The sequence below is a fragment of the Brassica napus genome, chromosome A6 (genome assembly GCF_020379485.1).
Source record: "Brassica napus cultivar Da-Ae chromosome A6, Da-Ae, whole genome shotgun sequence".
Lineage (NCBI taxonomy): Eukaryota > Viridiplantae > Streptophyta > Magnoliopsida > Brassicales > Brassicaceae > Brassica > Brassica napus.
In genome coordinates this window covers 24232074-24250248 of record NC_063439.1, presented here as the reverse complement: position 1 = coordinate 24250248, position 18175 = coordinate 24232074, and the positions used below count along the sequence as shown (strand labels likewise).

The window sequence follows — 18175 nt, the reverse complement described above, 5'->3', positions numbered from 1 at the left end:
AAATAATGTATGATATAACATATTTGTTTAATTATAAACTATTAAAACAAATTAAAAACAACAATAACCATATATGAAAAAATTATATTTTTATGTATATGTTATATTTTAAATTTTTTAAAATGACTATAAATTAGTAAACTGTTAAAAATCTCACATTCAAATTTTGTGACCATAGTTTAAAATTTTTGTTATGACAAAACACAAATGATTACAAAATCATATAAGCAAAAAGTCTAATTTAATTAAATATATTAAGATTAATATATATAATTTTAAATTAAATTATAAATTATATAAAATACATAAATATTTTAGTTTTGAAATTTACTTTGAAATTTTTTTTGATAAAATCTTTGAACAAACATTGACAACTTAAGTTTTTAAAAATAAAAAATTACTAAAACTATTAATCCTACAATGAAAATTTTGTTATCAGTAATTTAAAGTTTTTGTTGTTAAAGGTAAAAATGATTAAAAAAACATGTGAAGAGAAAGCATCATTTAATAGATATTAATATTAAAAATATACTATGTATATTAATATCATTTAAATTTAATTACATATCCTATCAAATAAAAAACAAATATTTTTTAGATTAATAAAATTTATTTATATGTTTGCACCAATTTAATTATATATATATATTAGTTACTGACTTTTAATTATTCAATATATATTTATTATTTTATAATATATAATACATAAAATAATTTATATATATATTGTTCATTCTATGCAATGCGCGAATCTTAACCTAGTTCCTTATATACCAAACTAAGAAGGATGCTCATTCTATGCAATGCGCGGATCTTTATGTAACAAGCTCTCAGTGTTGGGCTCAGGCCCTCACTAAACTCTCTTTTAATCCAATTATCAGTTGCTCAAAAAAAACTAGTTCCTTATATATGCTTTACATACCTTTTATATATTAAAAGTTTTTTTTTAAAGAAAAATAATCTCGTTTTAATTGTTTATTCACAAGTTTGCCATTTTAACTAATATGACATCACCACAGCCTTCTTCAACTTCCAATATTAAAAAAAACTAATAAGATGTTGGGGATAGATTTCAACTTTTAGGCGGTGGCGGATGTACATTGACTTTGGATGGGGCACTTGCCCACCATGAACTTTTTAAGTTAGTGTAAATTTGTGAAGATTTCTTTGTAATGCTTCTGTTGACATTCAAGCTTATAAAAATGATTTGTAGAATCCTACTATATAAAAGGAACTAATTTTGTGGCTTCTAAGAGTGTCCACTTCACCTAAAATATTCAGGACCAATCAATATGACATGTCATTTAACATATTTTCCAGCCCAAAAGTAAACTATTGCAACATATATCCGAGTCCAATTAATTTTGTGGATTGGTCTTCCAAAAACTCATATGGCCAGAAAGTAAACTCAAGCCCTGAGGAAATATGAAAAATTAAGGTTAACGAATAATAATTATAAAAGTCTCTGCACATATTAAAATTTAAGCATACAGCACGTGTTTTGGTTGCTCAGTATTATATGCTTCATTTTACTTTAGACTTGATGTTTGTTTCGATCGACATACACTGGACATTACTCATCCAATAAGATTTTCTCTAACTACTTATAACATATTGCAGCCCAAACTATTTTTTCACATCTCGCATCACAACCTGGGATATAATAATTGACAGCTTCATGCTCAATACTTGCGATCCACATGCACGTAATGTGGATTGAAGAACATGTTTCATTTATAATAGGCTGAACAAATGTGATGTGACTCAAATTCCTCTTTTATTTTAATTCCAAACTCTAAAAAAGGTTATTTATTTTCATAATCCTAATCAGACTTTTTAATACTTAGCTTAAACCACCTATGCCAATCAAATGAACGGAGGCAACAGAATATAAAAATACAAACAACAGGGCCGACTAAAAATACAACTAAATCTAATAATGAAACTTATACTAGAGTCTAACAGAATATAGTAAAAAAATGTCTTCAACCAAATATTATTATAGCAATAATAAATTATTTTTTTATAACACAAGGCCCATTTGAAATCACAAAAAGAAGAAAAGAACAAAACGCAAAAGCTATACCACTAAACAAGATTTCAAACTCCCAACTAGGCCTGGGCATTTCGGGCATCGGTTCGGTTCGGTTCAGGTATTTTGGGTTTCGGATAGTTTGGATAGGGGCTAGATGATCCATTTAGTACTTGACCTATTTTTGATTCGGTTCGGTTCGGGTAGTTTCGGGTTCGGTTCGGTTCGGATAGTAAATGCAGGAACCGGAAAATATCCGGAAAAAGTTCGGTTCTCATTTGGATCCGGTTCGGGTTCGGATAGTTTGGGTAGTTCGGATAATTTGGATAAAATATCGGTTATTTAAGGTAAAATATCAAATAATTAGGATGATTTAGATAAAAAAATTTGGATATCTTGGATTACTTTGGATATTTCAGATAAAACTATCCGGATACTTTCGGGTAGTTTGGATACTTTATAATAATTTAGTTATACTCAACTATTTTCAGATACTTTAATAGAATTTTAAATTAAAAATATATATTTAGTGATGTTATATGTATATATAATGAATATTTTTATATATTCGGGTACCCGTTCGGTTCTCGGTTCGGTTCCGGTTCGGTTTGGTTATTTCGGATATAAAAATATAGAAACCGTTCGAGTATTTGAAGATATTGATCCGGTTCTGGTTTCGGGTATTTCTGTTCGGTTCCGGTTATTTCGGTTCGGAAGTCCCAACTATACATTATCCATACCACCCCCACAATTAACACAACCTTATACATCAATATACACGTAGTCGGAACAACCAGATCAAACCTACACACAATAACTAACTAATAAATCCGCGCGAAGCACGGACAACCCCCTAGTTTTGATAAAAGTAATTTCTAGCTCCTCCCCTGCTTTTAGGAATAGGCCCATCAAAGTATTGACATGTGGCAACCAACAAGTTTGTATTTTACTAGCAGCATCATGCAAATTCTAATGAACACAAGTTAGAATGACATCAACAAAGTATAATGATGGTCTTACTGCACTATTTGAGTGGGTAGAAAATGCCACAGTTGAGAGATTATATGATGTTGGGTATAAGGCTAAGAAGATAATGGGCAGCTACAAAAAATCAAAGCAACCAGAACTAGCGAAATAAGCCTTAACCTCTCTTAACAAAGAATATCAAGACATGATGATCAAATAGATAAACTGAGTTTCTGACCAAGATTGAACAAACTTTAAGTGTATCCTGGAAACAGTCAACTTATATGTACAGCTGATCCAACCTTAAAAACCATCATAAAGGGGGGGAAACGAACGATAGTAACTATTACAGTAGAGTTTAACTTGGAATCCAGGTAATATATAAAAGTAACCTGGCAAAATAAGAACACTGCACCCCCCACATACTATGTTGTCTTCTCTACTATTACAAACCGTGAAACATGGATGAAAATGTCTTAACAAATGGTTAAAAGCTTCAGATCACACGGAGCTCGGTAAGAAAGGCTGCGCATAGATCCAAGAAGAGAAACTGAGGACCGTTAACTCTCTGTATGTCCAGCAAGTACTTCTCTTCTCGAGCTTTGTATAGCTGTTTCAAAATCAAAAGTTTAATTCAGTAAAAATTGATGCAAGTGTGTGCAACGATATATGTGAACATTGTTGTTCTACAATAGTTGATTCAAGTTTTGCAGAAGGGTTTAGTCTGTGTCCTAGCCAGTTTGGTTTTGCATAACAAATTCCTAAAGATTAGTGAGGTCGGAGTTACCTGAAGTTCAAATTTGATGACGGTCAGTGAGGTCATGGCGCAGTCATCCTCAACGATGCTCGATTCATCTCTAAAGTGTATCTGATCGTTGCCCATAGTATTCTGACCATCAGAAAAACCAGGAACCCATCGGCATTTCATGTTGTAGTGACCAATCTTCTTCCAACACACATTGAGCTCTTGAAGAGCTTTCAGTACTTCATTCATAATTTCACGAGGATGTGAATGGGACTGTTTCAAAACACCACAGTAACAGATTGATTATAAGATTATAAAATATGCCTAAATTTCTAAATAATATGATGATCCTGGTAAGACGAAGCAGCAATCAGAAACAAACCTGAAGTCCAAGAGCCCATTTCCGGTCAGCTGGGACATGTGATCTTGCTCCCAATCCGTACTGATCCATGTGTGTAGGAACCCAGTGGCCAACAGGTGAAGCAGCTGCTTCAGCGGGGCGCATAGGACTGGAACCATTGTCCTAAATTTGAAAAACAAATTATGCTTTAAGATGTTGGAAAGCTATATACTAGTAGGAGAAAAGAAAAACGCATACTGTTGTCTCCTGAAACTCGGATTCAAGATAGCCACTTGGAACACGGAACCGGTTGTCCAACAACAGATAGTATGTAACAGTAGCCTGAAACAAAGGAGCAAGTTAAGTAACTATTGGAAACTCAGTATTTAAAAAGTATTACAGACAGAAAAAAAAACCTACATACATCGTTTTGTACTCTGTTCCGAAGAGATTCCATAACCTGGTTTCTGTCGAATCCCATGTTAACCACTTCTTGAACTATCTCCTCATTGATCTGCACAAAATATGAGGGAAGTTGTTACTCTCACTCACCGCAAGTGAAGTGATTCTTTTGATTTTTCCAAAATGGTTCTGAAAGCCAACCTTTTTGGCCTGCTCTACTGTATCTGGTGGAGAAACAGCAAGGTAACGAGGAAGATGAGTCTGGAACCAACGGTGTTGACGGATCTCAGGAATGGTGATTCGTTTCACCGGGTCAACTACGAGCATCCTTGGGATCAGGTCTCTAGCATCAGATGATAAATGACTTGGAAGAGTGTAAATCCCACCCTAGATAGAAAATAATTAAGCACCTCGGCGTTTAGTTACTTGACACAAACAGAAGAACTAGGATGAGTCTATATAAAGCTCAAATGAGCTGCAGCAAAGTATATTTTACATTACCTTAATTTTCTTGAAAAGGTTGGGAATGTTTTCATCATCAAAAGGAAGGGTACCACAGAGAAGAGCATACAATATAACTCCGCAACTCCATACATCTACTTCAGGTCCAGCGTATAACTTCCCTGATATAACCTAGGAACAGATGATTCATTAAAGTTTCAGATAGATACTACTCATTGACATAAGTAAAGATAGATACTGAAACTTTACTAAAACTGAATGAAATACCTCGGGGGCAGCGTAGTTGGGGCTACCACAGCTGGTCTTAAGAAAATGACCGTCACGCATGACATTACTCAACCCAAAGTCAGCAATCTTAATATTGCACCTCGAGTCCAGTAGCAAATTCTCAGGCTTCAAGTCTCTGTGGACAACCATATTGCGGTGGCAATACTCCACACCAGATATTATCTGCTCGGATAATGATTCAAAACATTAGCAATACTCAAAACCCAAGAGAAGGAGCAACAAAGACAGTGGTTGTGGGTACAAACCTGCTGGAAGAAGTTACGACCCTCGTCCTCTTGCAATCTACCTTTCTCAACAATATAATCAAAGAGCTCACCGGACTTGACATACTCCATCACAACATAGATGTCACTAGGGGTCTCTATGACTTCATACTGGCGAATGATATGAGGATGCATAAACAACCTCAGAATCTTAATCTCCCTCCTCACTGCACAGAAGAACAGGAACATAACATTCAGAAACCTACAAAGGGCAAGAGAGGTTAATGTGTGTGGTGTTAACCTTTGTCTTCCATTTGCATGTTCTTGATCTTACGGCGATTGAGGATCTTGATAGCAACCTTGTGGCCAGTGAGAAGATGCTCAGCGATTTTGACCTTCCCGAAAGATCCAATGCCTAGAGTTTTGCCAAGCTTGTAGTTTGGTAAAATCGATTCCACTCCACTAGTGCCAAATCTATTCGATGAAGGATCCATTTTTACCAAACTGCAAAAAATAGAAACTCATTAGCAAAAGGGAACAAAGACACCATGGAACTGATCAATTAGGTATTAGCAGAAGAAGAAGAAGAAAGCGATGAACTTTACAAAACAAACCAAACAAAAAAAAGTCAAATTTTACACCTTTGTTTCCGAGCAGATCGCGGAATCGAATCGAAATAGAGAGTGATAAATCTACTACAGAGAGAATCTGGACGATAGAGAGAGAGAGAGCGAGCGAGGAGAAGAAACGTGGAGCTTTAAATTGATAAAGAGAGAGAGAAATGAAAAGAAGTTTACTCTCTCTCTCTCTGACGGGTGTAATCTTTTAAAAGGTCTTCTCGGGAACTTATAGATTCCAACTCTGACGCTGAGCTGAGTCAGTCCTTTTTGAGTCTTCATGTTAATCTTTTACTAATCACCCATTTAATAGAGGACTAGGGATTAACCCGGGCTACGCCCGGGATTTTTATATTTTTCTAATTTAAGTTGTTAAATTATTTATATTTAGGTTATGATATATATTTATATAAATGTGAAGATGTATGTCATAATTAAAATTTATTTTTAAATTTTAACACGTTAAATTAACATATTTTTTACTATTTAAATATTTTTTGTAATTTTATTGGCTATCTAGTTATCATATTTAGCAAAACTATCTGTTGAGTGTTGGAATAAATGTTTTAGATATTTAATTAAACTGCAGAGTATTTTCGGATCGACCACATGCTCAACAATCGATCAATCCGTAAAAAAGATGGTCGATCTTCTTGGCGAGGTAATTACAATTTTAGCAAAAATATCTTTGATTTTCAAATTTAAGTATATAACTATTCTTTTGAATATTATTTTTTTATTGTATTTTTTGATTAAATTATTGTATTATAATGTTTATGTAAATATTTTTTGTGATGTTTGAATTTGTGTTGTTCGTATACTTAACCTAGATGATATTGATGTTTAACCATTTGTTGTTTTTATTTATTTTTTTTAATCATAAATTGTTTTTATTTAAAAACATTATTCATATATAATATAATAGTTTAAGTTTGGAAGATTAATCTATATATATAAATTATGTATATTTAAAAAAAAATAATTTAAGATATTATATATTGAGTAACTGAATTTCTTATCTTGAAAATAAAATATTTATATTTTTGTCTTCATGTTATACTCACCAATCCATCATTGATATTTATAACTCAGTATGTTTTTAAAAAAACTTAGTTTTAAGTAATAAACTTAGTTTTAAGATATGTTATATGCATATATATATATATATATATATATATATTTATACATATATTTAAAGAATTATACTCATTTTGTTTCTTAAAATGTATCACTTTGATATTTTTTACGGAGATTAAGAAACTTGTATAATAGACTAATATATCTCTTTGATTAATTAAATGAAAATGTTTTAAATTAAAATCTATTGATTATTTAAAAGAGTAAAAAATAGATTTAGTGTACAAAATTACATTGAAATTGTAGAATAACGTTTTAAACAAAATAAAATAAAATTGTAAAGTAACAATTATTATGAAACAAAGAGAGCATATATTATATTTTATATAAGTTTTACAGTATTTTTATTTACTAAATTTATTATATTAGTTATTAGAGTTTTAAAAAGTATATAAATATTTATTTTTGTAGTAAATATTATTATTTTATATTAATAAATTAAATTCATCACCTATAATGTTCTCTAAACTATATTTGAAAACTCTCTAAAATTATATTTTAAGCATAATATTACTATTATTTAATTTTAAGCATAATATATGCAAAACCAACTTAAATTATATTTACAATAGGACTATCCTAAACCGGTTAATAAACCAAAAACAATATTAAACCAACATGAACCAATACCTGATTCGGCGAGGAATGAAGTGTTTCAGGATAAACGCTTGAATGATTATTAACTGTAATGGTTTGATCATGAAAGAGTTAGTATGAATATTAACAATTGTAAGAATAACTTTGAGTCTATGAAAAGCAATTCAATTCCCATGAATAAGTTTGGCTTTTGGAAGTTGCGGGTTTCCCAACAATGAATCCACCTAACAAAAAATTTGTTGTCATAAAAAATCTCATTCAAGGTCATTAAAGGTTTTTGGGACGGCAAAAGTTGATGGTGGAACCATTTTTTTGCTCGTGTGCTTTGAAGTTTTCCTTGATAGAGTGAGGTTGATATTGATGGAATAATGAGTTTTATAGGGACTTTCTTGATGTAAAACTATACATTTTTTTTGTCTAATGTGGTATTTTCATTTTTATATAATTTACTACCATTTTAAGATAGATGTACAGTTTAAGATAGATGTTTAAATCTTAATATACTTTTTCCATTTTTGTAAATGTTTATTTCCATTTCTTATATTTTAATTTACGTAATATCTATATTTTATATTTTAAAATAGATATTTAAATCTTAATGTACTTTTTCCATTTTTTAAAATTGTGTATTTACTTATATTATATATTTTACATTTTAGATAGATGTTTAATGCTTAATGAAGTTTTTCCATTTTTTAAAAAAATTGTGTATTTACTTATTATTATATATATAATTCATATATTATATATTTACATTATTTACTTATTATTTATTTTCCTGTATATGTATTTCCATTTCTTGTACTTTTTATTTACTTAATATTTCTATTTTACATTTTAAGATAGATGTTTAAATCTTAATGTACGTTTTCCATTTTTTTTTAAATTGTATATTTCCATTTGTTATACTTTCTATTTACTTAATATCTATATTTTAAATTTTAAGATATATTTTTAAATCTTAATGAAATTTTCCATTTTTTAAATTGGGTATTTACTTATATTATATATTTACTTATTATTATTTTTTATATTGTGTACTTCTATTTCTTATGCTTTCTATTTACTAATAATTTTATATTTTAAGATAGATTTACATTTTAAGATAGATGTTTAAATACTAATGTACTTTTTCCATTTTTTTAAATTGTGTATTTCTTTTTCTTATACTTTCTATTTGCATAATATCTATATTTTACATTTTATGATAGATGTTTAAATCGTAATATACTTTTTTCATTGTTTTTAAGTTGTGTATTTCTTTTTCTTATACTTTCTATTTACTTAATATCTATATTTTACATTTTAATATAGATGTTTAATATTTAATGTACTCTTTCCATTTTTTAAAAATTGTGCATTTACTTATTATTGTATATATAATTCGTATATTTATATATTTATAATATTTAATTATTATTTATTTTTCAATATATTGAGTATTTCTCTTTCTTATACTTTATATTTAGTTAATATCTATATTTTATATTTTAAGATAGATGTTTAAATTTTAATGTATTTTTCCATTTTTAATGTAAAACGGCAATGTTTAATAGAAGAACTTGGACAAATAGTCAAATAGTTATATTTATGTTTTTTTTTATATAAAATAGAAATTTTACATTATGGAGATAAGCCCTTTTTTTTAGTGAAAAATGGTAATCTTACATATGTTTAATGTAGTTTTTCCATTTTTTTATGTTCTATGTTTACATTTTATTGTTATTTTTAAATGTAAAATGGTAATCTTACATATGTTTAATGTAGTATTTCCATTTTTTATGTTGTATGTTTACATATTATTTATTATTTTCGAAATTATATATAATGTTTTTTTTACAAAATAGTAATGTTACATTATGGAGATAAACCGTCTTTTTTTAGTGAAAAATGGTAATCTTACATATGTTTAATGTAGTTTTTCCATTTTTATGTTGTATGTTTACATATTATTTTTTTTAAAAATAAAAATGTAAAATGGTAATATTACATTATGGAATTAAGCCGTCTTTTTTTTAAAGTGAAAAATAGTAATTTTACATATGTTCAATGTAGTTTTTCCATTTTTTATGCTTTATGTTTCATATTATTTATAATTTTTAAAAATTAGTAATATTAAAATGTAAAACTATATTTTATGCCACGTGTCATCTTTCGGGAGAATTTTTTTTCGCTGATGTGGACGCTCTATGGAGCCTCAAAAGGTCCCTTTTATTAGTAAGGATTACCGAATCAAATTCTCTTAACACTTTCTATTCTTTTACTTTAGTAGGTTTTACAAATAAGTTAAGTTAATAATATTTTAATATTTATACTATTAAAGCAAAATCTCTGATTTGATTATTTGTGTTATTTACAATCATAAATGAATCATTTTTTTATCCTTTAATCAATTGCTTAATTCTTAAAAATAGCTTTAAGCAACAATACATATCATTTAATGTGACTGATTTTGCACATAAATATATTACATAGAATTTTTCGAATTAGGGTTACAATTTTTTTTACATTTCAAATAAATAAATCCGGAAAAGTTCAAAATCTATATTTTAGGTTCAATAAATATATCATAATTTAGATACGATTTGATTTCATTACGCTGAATTTTCTTTTTCATATTAAATGTTTTAGTAAATGGGCTTTGAGTTTAATTTAAATTTTGCAAAAATTAATAATTATTTTCATAAAAATATAAATATCTAAAATTTTAAACAACTATTAAATAATATATTTTAAAATTAACTATTAAATAATATTACAAAACACATTATATAAAATTAAAGTACAAATTTTATGTAATAAAATTAAATATTTAAAAATAAATAATCCCGCCCTTTTAAAGCGCAGATTAAAATCATCTAGTATACTATTAAACAAAATCTCTCCTAGGATTATGTCATAACTTTTTGAGTTATTTATAAAGCCACACCACTACTATTAGTTTTAATTCTAATATTATTTATGTAAATTAATCAAAGAAATATTTTCAATAAACATTTTTGGAAACTATTTTTCACCCCCATTATTCTTGTCTAAAAATATATTAATGTTGCCTAAAAATATTGAATCACTAATGCAACATATTTGAGTAGTAATATATTCTCTTATTATTTTTATTAACTTTCCATTTTGTGTATTAAAATATTTTACCAAAATATCTTCGCAATTATATATCATCTTATTATTCCCATCCACCAAATTGTTTTGCATACCTTTTAATGATGCCCACTTATTTAATATTGAAAAACTTTTATTTTCTGTTTAAACGTTTAATAATACCTATTGAGAAAAAAAATTGATTGCGAATTATTTATCCTAAATATTTGTATATCAATGTAATTTTTAAAATCCAATCTTAATAAATTGTACAAATCTGTTTTTATGAATTTATATTATTAAGACATAGATAAAACTTTAAAATTAATTTTATTACGACATATTGTATTATGAATTTTATACATTTCAACAACTGATATATCATTATTTAGTAACATAAATAAAATAATATTATATTTTATATAAATATATTAAATCAAATTGGATTACATTTCGATCACTCATCGGTTCAATCGGTTTTTGCGAATTTTATTGGGTATTCGATAATTCTTAAAACCCCAAACATGATTATATATCTGATTACTGGGTTTAGCAGTTCAACCAATGATTCATGTCGATAATAAAAGCGGCTGATTTAAATACAAAAATGTTTAAATAAAAAGATTTCTTTTAAATTAACAAAACATTTGAAATATTATTAATGAATTTTTTTATAATAAAATATTCTACGCTTTCAAAACACGGAATCTAGTTGTTGGTTTATATGAAAATAGTTTAATATTTTAATTAATACCGTATTTTCTTAAAACAATACACCTATGGTTTAATGTCGTCAAACAAAAATGATTTACACAAATAAAATTGAAAATAACTTAAAAATAGATGTGATTATCGTTCATTGTTTCATTTGTTATACTAGGAGAAAACCATTCATTTAGTTAAATAACTAGATTTTACACCCGCACATCCGTGCGGGTAGATTTTTATTTTATAAATATATAACGGATACTATCGTAAAATTTTAAAAGATATGATTTACATTTTAATGTTAGAATGTGTTGTGTAAATCTATAATGTTATTGGTTATGTTTCTTATTCGATATTATTAATGTATAATGATTTGTTTTATACATTTACTTATTATTAATTGTGATTATATATTAATATATTTTTGAGTTTTGTAAAATAAATTTTTAGTATGAAATAAGCAAATTGAGAATCTCATTCATTTTTTCTAATTTTTACAAACTGAATACAATACATTTTAAATTTTTATTTAGTTATACAATAGAACTGATATTTTCTTAGCATAATTTATATTTCTATGTTATTTATTTTAGTATATTGTGGGATTTTATAAGTAAATACATTATAATAATACTATATTATTAATTATGAAATCAATCGCTGCATTAATTTAAAAATATTTTAATATTTTATTAAGATTTTTTTAAATTTTTTTCTAACATATTTTGTTATAAGTAAAAATAAAATTTAAATTTACAGGTAAAATTTATTTATTAATAACTATATAAATTATAAGAATTTTTAGAAATGTTATATATTAATAACTTAAATAATTAATTGATGAAATATACCTAGTATGAATTTTTTTGGTATTTCTTTTACTAAAGAAGATATAGAATATAATTATAAAATTTGAAAAATAGCATACACTTTTATTTTATTTTGTTTTATAATAAAAATTTATTTAAATTAATGTATAATAGTATATATTATTAATTACGAAATTAATCAATGGTATTAATTTAAATAAAATATTTTAAAATTTTAGAAAGATTTTGTTAGATTTTTACTCAACATTTTGTTATAACTAAAAATAAAATTTGAATTTACAGTTAAAATTGATTTATTATTATATCTTTATATAATAATAAATTAATGTAAATAGTTAAATAAATGTAGCTAATGAAATGGACTTAATAAGGCTAATATGACTTTTTTTAGGATAGATAAAAATGGTAGTTCTCTTTTAATAGATAAGATAACACACCACACATGTCTATCAGTCTATGTTATGAAGTTTTCGTTTGGTCTTCTTTGTCGAAAAAAAACAAAACTACTAAAAGAGGCATACAAATTTTGATAACAAACGAGATTCAATAAGATTCACAAACTGGATCAACAATCTATGTAGTATCTCTGTGATCCAAGCTTTTGGGAGTGATTCACGAAACAGCTCAAAGTCTATATTGGATTACATTTCTATAATATGACTTGCTCATAAAGAAAAAAAAACTACAACTTTTCTATGCACAGATGATAAGCTAGTTGGGAAGTCAGTAAGAGGGAATGGCTGCGAAACGGTACCCTTCAGCTCCTCTCCATGAATAGTAAGCTATCCGTGTCTCGTAGAACCCTGTAAGATAGCCACACAGTTGTGATATGTGTCAAAGCCGTGAATACAAGTCACTGCCACATCCAGTTCTACTCGTATAACATAAACAAAGAGAAGAAGATCATTTTCAACAGACAAAGAACACACGTTGAGTTAAATTCAATCTCCATATCAACCAACGGAATCCAGGAGGGTTTTTAAATCAAAGCACCATGCACTCATAACAAACTACAATGACATTCACTGCTCCTTCCACAGTATCAAAGAAGTATAAATGGCTAAAGAGAACACAGTTTCAACAGAAAATGAGCAGTTTATCTAAATCACCCAATCTCCACATCAAACAACAACTTAAGCTTGCTTTCAAATCAAACATCATGCAAAGAGTATCCAACAAGATTAGTAACTCAATAAGCAAAACAAAAAACTAATTCTATCTAACTCTTACCAGGGAGGAAAGTAAGGAAGCCAAGGACAAGAAGAGCATATCCTTGAGAGCTATCTCCTTCCATGTGACCGGTGAAGATGAAAACCGCCAAAAGGAGAAGCAAACAACCAAGGAAGAGAAGAAACACAGCTAGTCCTATCGATTTCCATGGCACTCTATCAAACGCCTTCGGTGTGTAATCAAAACGAGGATCGAAATCTCTCCTCCCACCACCACCACCATCTGCATAGTCTTCATCATCTCCAGGAAGCTGAGCATACCGTACACTCCTCCTTGATGCCATTCCTAATCAGTATATAACCCTTACAGATCCCTTCACCATCACAACACATTAGCATCATTAAGCATTCAAGGTCACGATTTACAAAAAAAAAATGTACATAAGCTTTATAACGATTGCTCTTAAGCAACGATGGATCACAGATTCAACAACATCCTATTAGAGTAATCACAAAACAATCATTAATCAAAAACAGAGTCTAAACAAGCTTAATCAAGATTCCGTAAAGCAGATCTACCACACGCTAAATCAACCGGTTAACACAAACCGGTTCCGAAATTGAGAAGCTTAACGGCTCAAAAACCTGATAACTACTACTACAACTGTGAAGAAGAGAACGGCGTGCCGGAAAACTCACCGGAGCTTAACAATTCCGTTGATGGAAGAAGGATCCGGATCTACTTTTGACGAAGCATATGTTCTTCTTCGTCTTCGTCTCTACTCTATCGTGCGACGACGCGTTTTGTGAGTTTAAGTATTTACAAGTTAAGTCCCTTAACTTTTGCTAAATTACATACGGCACCCTAAATTTTTATGTTCGTTTTAATCTATTTACTGCGAGGCGGGAAATTTATAATTAACGGAGATCTGATCCCTAAATAGTGTTTTTTTAACAATCAAATAATTAATAGCCTTTTAGTAATTGCAATTTAAGCCAAAAAGATGATCTCTCTCTCTCTCTCTCTCTCTCTCTTCCTCTCTGAGTAGTGTAGAGAGAGGACAAGGGGAAGGCGAAAAGGGAAGAAGATCTTTTTATTTTTTTTAAAGCTCATTAGCTTCCCTTTTGCGTCATTGTTATCCGTGCCCGGATCCGAAATCTTCGGGTTTCAAAACTTATCTTTTTTATTTCATCCTCCTCCTCTCGGAGATTAACGACGGGAAGATTCTTCCCCTTTTCCTCCTCAGATTAAAAAAAAAAACAACATCAAAAGGAGATTGCTCCCCCCCCCCTTTTATCATGTTTCCTTTTTCCAGGTAATATAATAATCTCAGCCATTAGATTCATCAATCTCGAATCTTTTTTTCTTGTCGTACATTCTCGTTTGGATCTCTTCTTATTACGGATCGATCATGATCTTTACCAGATTCAGGCACTTTCATGTTTGTTCCTTTGTAACTTTGCATGCGTTGTGTTGTTCAGGATAATAAAAATTGTTTTTTTTTGTTTAAACTATAAAAGAGCGTGTTAACATCAAAGTTTGTTTCTTTGAGACATCGCTGATTAGTTTTTGTTGTAAAACAACCTGGTGAGTCGATCGATGATTACAAAGAAGTTTTTTTAGATTTTTATCTATTAGTATAATAATCCAATAATGAGATTTGTTGATGCATGAATGTTGTTCCCCACTTCCTCTTATAATTTGTTTTAAATAAATCATCTACACTTTTTTGAGCTGGCTTACTAATAGTATTTTATTAGTTTAGAGATCTTGGTATTCGATTTTTTTTCAAAACTTGCTTGGTCCCAATGTTGTTAATAAAGACAGAAAGTGACAACCAGTTTCTGTATGTGAGGGATGGATGTATCTGCTTACCTCTCTCTCTCTCTCTCTCTCTCTCTCTCTTTCCAAAACCTGTGTTTATTTTTATGATGTTAGAAGCATATTGGTCTTTTCATGAGTTTTTTTCTTTCTAATCCACCCATTTACAATTTTTTTTCTTTCTTGAAGCAGGATCTAAAGTAAAATTATATAAATAATGGGTGGGTGTGTGTCAACCCATTCAAGAGGGATTAGGCGGCCTCGGCGTAAAGGCCGTCGCAGGTCTTCCAAACATTTTTCTAAAGTATCTGACATTGTTCCTCATGCAAATACTAGAAGGTCTAGTGACGTTGTGAGCCGAGTTTCTTTTGGTTAGTCTTTCTTTTTATCTAGCATTGGTTAGATCATATTGATTCTCATTGTGTTGATAGCTAGAAATGATCAAGAACTGGACAATAGTAGATTTTTACCTGTAGAATTTTATTGTGTAATAGCTACCTCGCAAGATGATGCATGGTTTGACTCTGTCAGTGTTCTTGATTCTGATGAGGATGAGGACTTCGTCAGCTTACCTGAAGGTAAATGTCAATCTACATTAATACAGAGAACCAATTTTGCTTACGTAGATTATGGATCTAAATCTTTTTGTCTTTCTTTTTTGCCATCTCTCTCTCTCTCTCTCTCTCTCCTAGCAGATAACGTATCATCACCGAGTGGTGCGACCGGTAATATCCCAAATGGTCAAGTAGTTCAGTTTGAATCTTCTTCCTGCATCGTGGATGGGAAAGGAAAGTACGAAGAATACCATGAGAGTTACTTGAAGATAGACAAGAGTAAAACCCTGGGCAAAGGTGTGCACAAGGATCCTAGTGGTGGTCTCTCTGTTATCACCGGAAACAGCAAGAAGAACCTAATGAACCATGCAAGCTTCAAAGGCCTGAAGGAGCAGAAACGGAACTCTCAGGAGAAAACTCTGAAATCCAGCCTGAGCAGATTGATGCCAACGGTTAGTTTCAACGACAAGACACTAAACTCCCCCACATCTCAGAAGCGAAAATCCGCGGTTTATCGGCTTTCTTTCAAGAGGAGATCATGCGATGGTGAGGAAGTTACTGAGCAGCGTAAGTTGTTGTACCGTCCGAAGGCGGGTTTCACAATCCCTTGCTCAGCCAAAGAGAAGCAGTCCAGTGGAAGTTGGTGTGAGATACCACCTTCAACTTTTAAACTCCGTGGAGAAACCTATTTCAAGTACACCTTTTCACCTCTCTGTTATATGTATCTTTATCTAGAAACTGTTTTGTCTGTAACTGTTGAGGAATGGTGTTTGCAGAGACAAAAAGAAATCCCCAGCTCCAAATCAGTGTGCATACACTCCTATAGGCGTTGACTTGTTTGTCTGTCCAAAGAAGATTGATCATATCGCTCAACACATCGAGCTTCCAAACATCAAAAGCGAGGCAAAGCTCCCTGCTCTTCTCATTGTTAACATTCAGGTAACCGCCAGTGAGATATCAATGGCTTCTCCGTCTTTGGTTTGTCACAAAGTTTAATTAGCCGGTCTTTTACGTATATATGTGTAAATGATCCTGACCTTTGTGCTTTGTTGGCAGTTACCAACCTATCCTGCTGCAATGTTCCTTGGCGATAGTGATGGAGAAGGCATGAGCATTGTACTTTACTTTAAATTACAAGAAAATTTCGAAAAAGAAACCTCTCAGCAGTACCAGGACAGCATCAAGGTACCGTTGAAAGAATCCCTTTATAATAACTCTCACGTCTCGTGATTGATCTCTTACCAGGGTTTTTTGTTTGTTTGTCTCTCTGAAACGAAACAGAAACTTGTGGATGATGAGGTGGAGAAGGTGAAAGGGTTTGCGAAAGACAGCAATGTTGCTTTCCGTGAGAGGCTTAAGATTGTGGCTGGACTTGTTAACCCCGAAGATCTAACTCTGGGCTCGACTGAAAAGAAGCTTGTACAGGCTTACAATGAAAAGCCCGTCCTCTCTCGTCCTCAACACAACTTCTTTAAGGTTTTAGCACCACACTAACCTCTTACACGCACAACAGAAGAAGTCAGTCTTTTTGCACCTAATTAAGATTTGTTTTTTTTTTCTATCACTCCACAGGGTCCAAACTACTTTGAGATTGATTTGGATGTTCATAGATTCAGCTACATATCACGCAAAGGACTTGAAGCATTCAGAGATCGACTGAAGAATGGAATTCTTGATCTCGGCTTAGCCATCCAGGTAATTAGCAAACATTTATATATACTAGAGGATCATTTGTTCTTTGTTATAATAACATGATTCAAACATTTGTTTTTCTATTATGAAAACAGGCTCAAAAACCAGAAGAGCTGCCGGAACAAGTCTTGTGTTGTCTGAGGCTGAGCCAGATTGACTTTGTTGACCGTGGTCAAATCCCAATGCTACTAATCCCTGAGGAAGGAGAAACTCTGGTGTAAGCTTTATGATCATCTTGTATACTCTCAACTCCTTTGGATGAAGAAACCAAATAATAAAAGTGTGTTAATTCATCAAAAATACTGTATATTTCCAAAATTATGTGGACATCTCTATTTCTATTTTATTTATTTATGCTATATAACTTATATGTAAAAACGTTCATAATCCAAAACTCTTGGAAGTCATCTTCTCGAGTTTGGCCTTTCTGTTGTAACTTTGTACTCTGTCACCTCAATGATATTATTATGAAACTATCTCTTATGTGTTATCTTCTCTACATTTCTTTATGTGAA

At 30.2% G+C, this 18175-nt stretch overlaps 3 protein-coding genes across 8 annotated transcripts; 1 reads left to right on the top strand and 2 right to left on the bottom strand.

The window, feature by feature from the left end:
* Nucleotides 1-3291: 3291 nt before the first annotated feature.
* Nucleotides 3292-6290, bottom strand: LOC106349132 (SNF1-related protein kinase catalytic subunit alpha KIN11-like). Its single transcript, XM_013789047.3, has 11 exons — nucleotides 6080-6290; nucleotides 5740-5942; nucleotides 5481-5665; nucleotides 5215-5397; nucleotides 4987-5118; nucleotides 4687-4872; nucleotides 4508-4597; nucleotides 4342-4425; nucleotides 4126-4266; nucleotides 3786-4016; nucleotides 3292-3608 (listed from the first exon to the last, which is right to left on the bottom strand). The coding sequence occupies exons 2-11, from the start codon at nucleotides 5930-5932 to the stop codon at nucleotides 3495-3497; spliced, it is 1539 nt and encodes a 512-aa protein (XP_013644501.2). The 5' UTR covers nucleotides 5933-5942; nucleotides 6080-6290; the 3' UTR covers nucleotides 3292-3494.
* A 6637-nt stretch (nucleotides 6291-12927) lies between these two features.
* LOC106349131 (transmembrane protein 230) lies at nucleotides 12928-14501 on the bottom strand. 2 transcript variants are annotated; one of them, XM_013789046.3, is made up of 3 exons: nucleotides 14292-14501; nucleotides 13654-13966; nucleotides 12928-13226 (listed from the first exon to the last, which is right to left on the bottom strand). In XM_013789046.3, exons 2-3 carry the CDS (start codon nucleotides 13934-13936, stop codon nucleotides 13147-13149), a joined length of 363 nt encoding a protein of 120 aa, XP_013644500.1. In that variant the 5' UTR covers nucleotides 13937-13966; nucleotides 14292-14501; the 3' UTR covers nucleotides 12928-13146. The 2 variants fall into 2 exon arrangements, with proteins under 2 accessions (XP_013644500.1, XP_048591281.1); XM_048735324.1 differs by having other exon boundaries at nucleotides 13654-13938; nucleotides 14292-14370.
* Nucleotides 14502-14565: 64 nt separating this feature from the next.
* On the top strand, nucleotides 14566-18150 carry BNAA06G31010D. 5 transcript variants are annotated; one of them, XM_013789044.3, is made up of 9 exons: nucleotides 14566-14908; nucleotides 15607-15785; nucleotides 15909-15992; nucleotides 16110-16662; nucleotides 16745-16907; nucleotides 17025-17153; nucleotides 17250-17444; nucleotides 17541-17663; nucleotides 17756-18150. In XM_013789044.3, the coding sequence occupies exons 2-9, from the start codon at nucleotides 15632-15634 to the stop codon at nucleotides 17879-17881; spliced, it is 1527 nt and encodes a 508-aa protein (XP_013644498.2). In that variant the 5' UTR covers nucleotides 14566-14908; nucleotides 15607-15631; the 3' UTR covers nucleotides 17882-18150. The 5 variants fall into 5 exon arrangements, with proteins under 5 accessions (XP_013644498.2, XP_048591280.1, XP_013644496.2 ...); XM_048735323.1 differs by having other exon boundaries at nucleotides 14572-14908; nucleotides 15604-15785; XM_013789042.3 differs by having other exon boundaries at nucleotides 14586-14908; nucleotides 16107-16662.
* The last annotated feature ends 25 nt before the right edge of the window (nucleotides 18151-18175 follow it).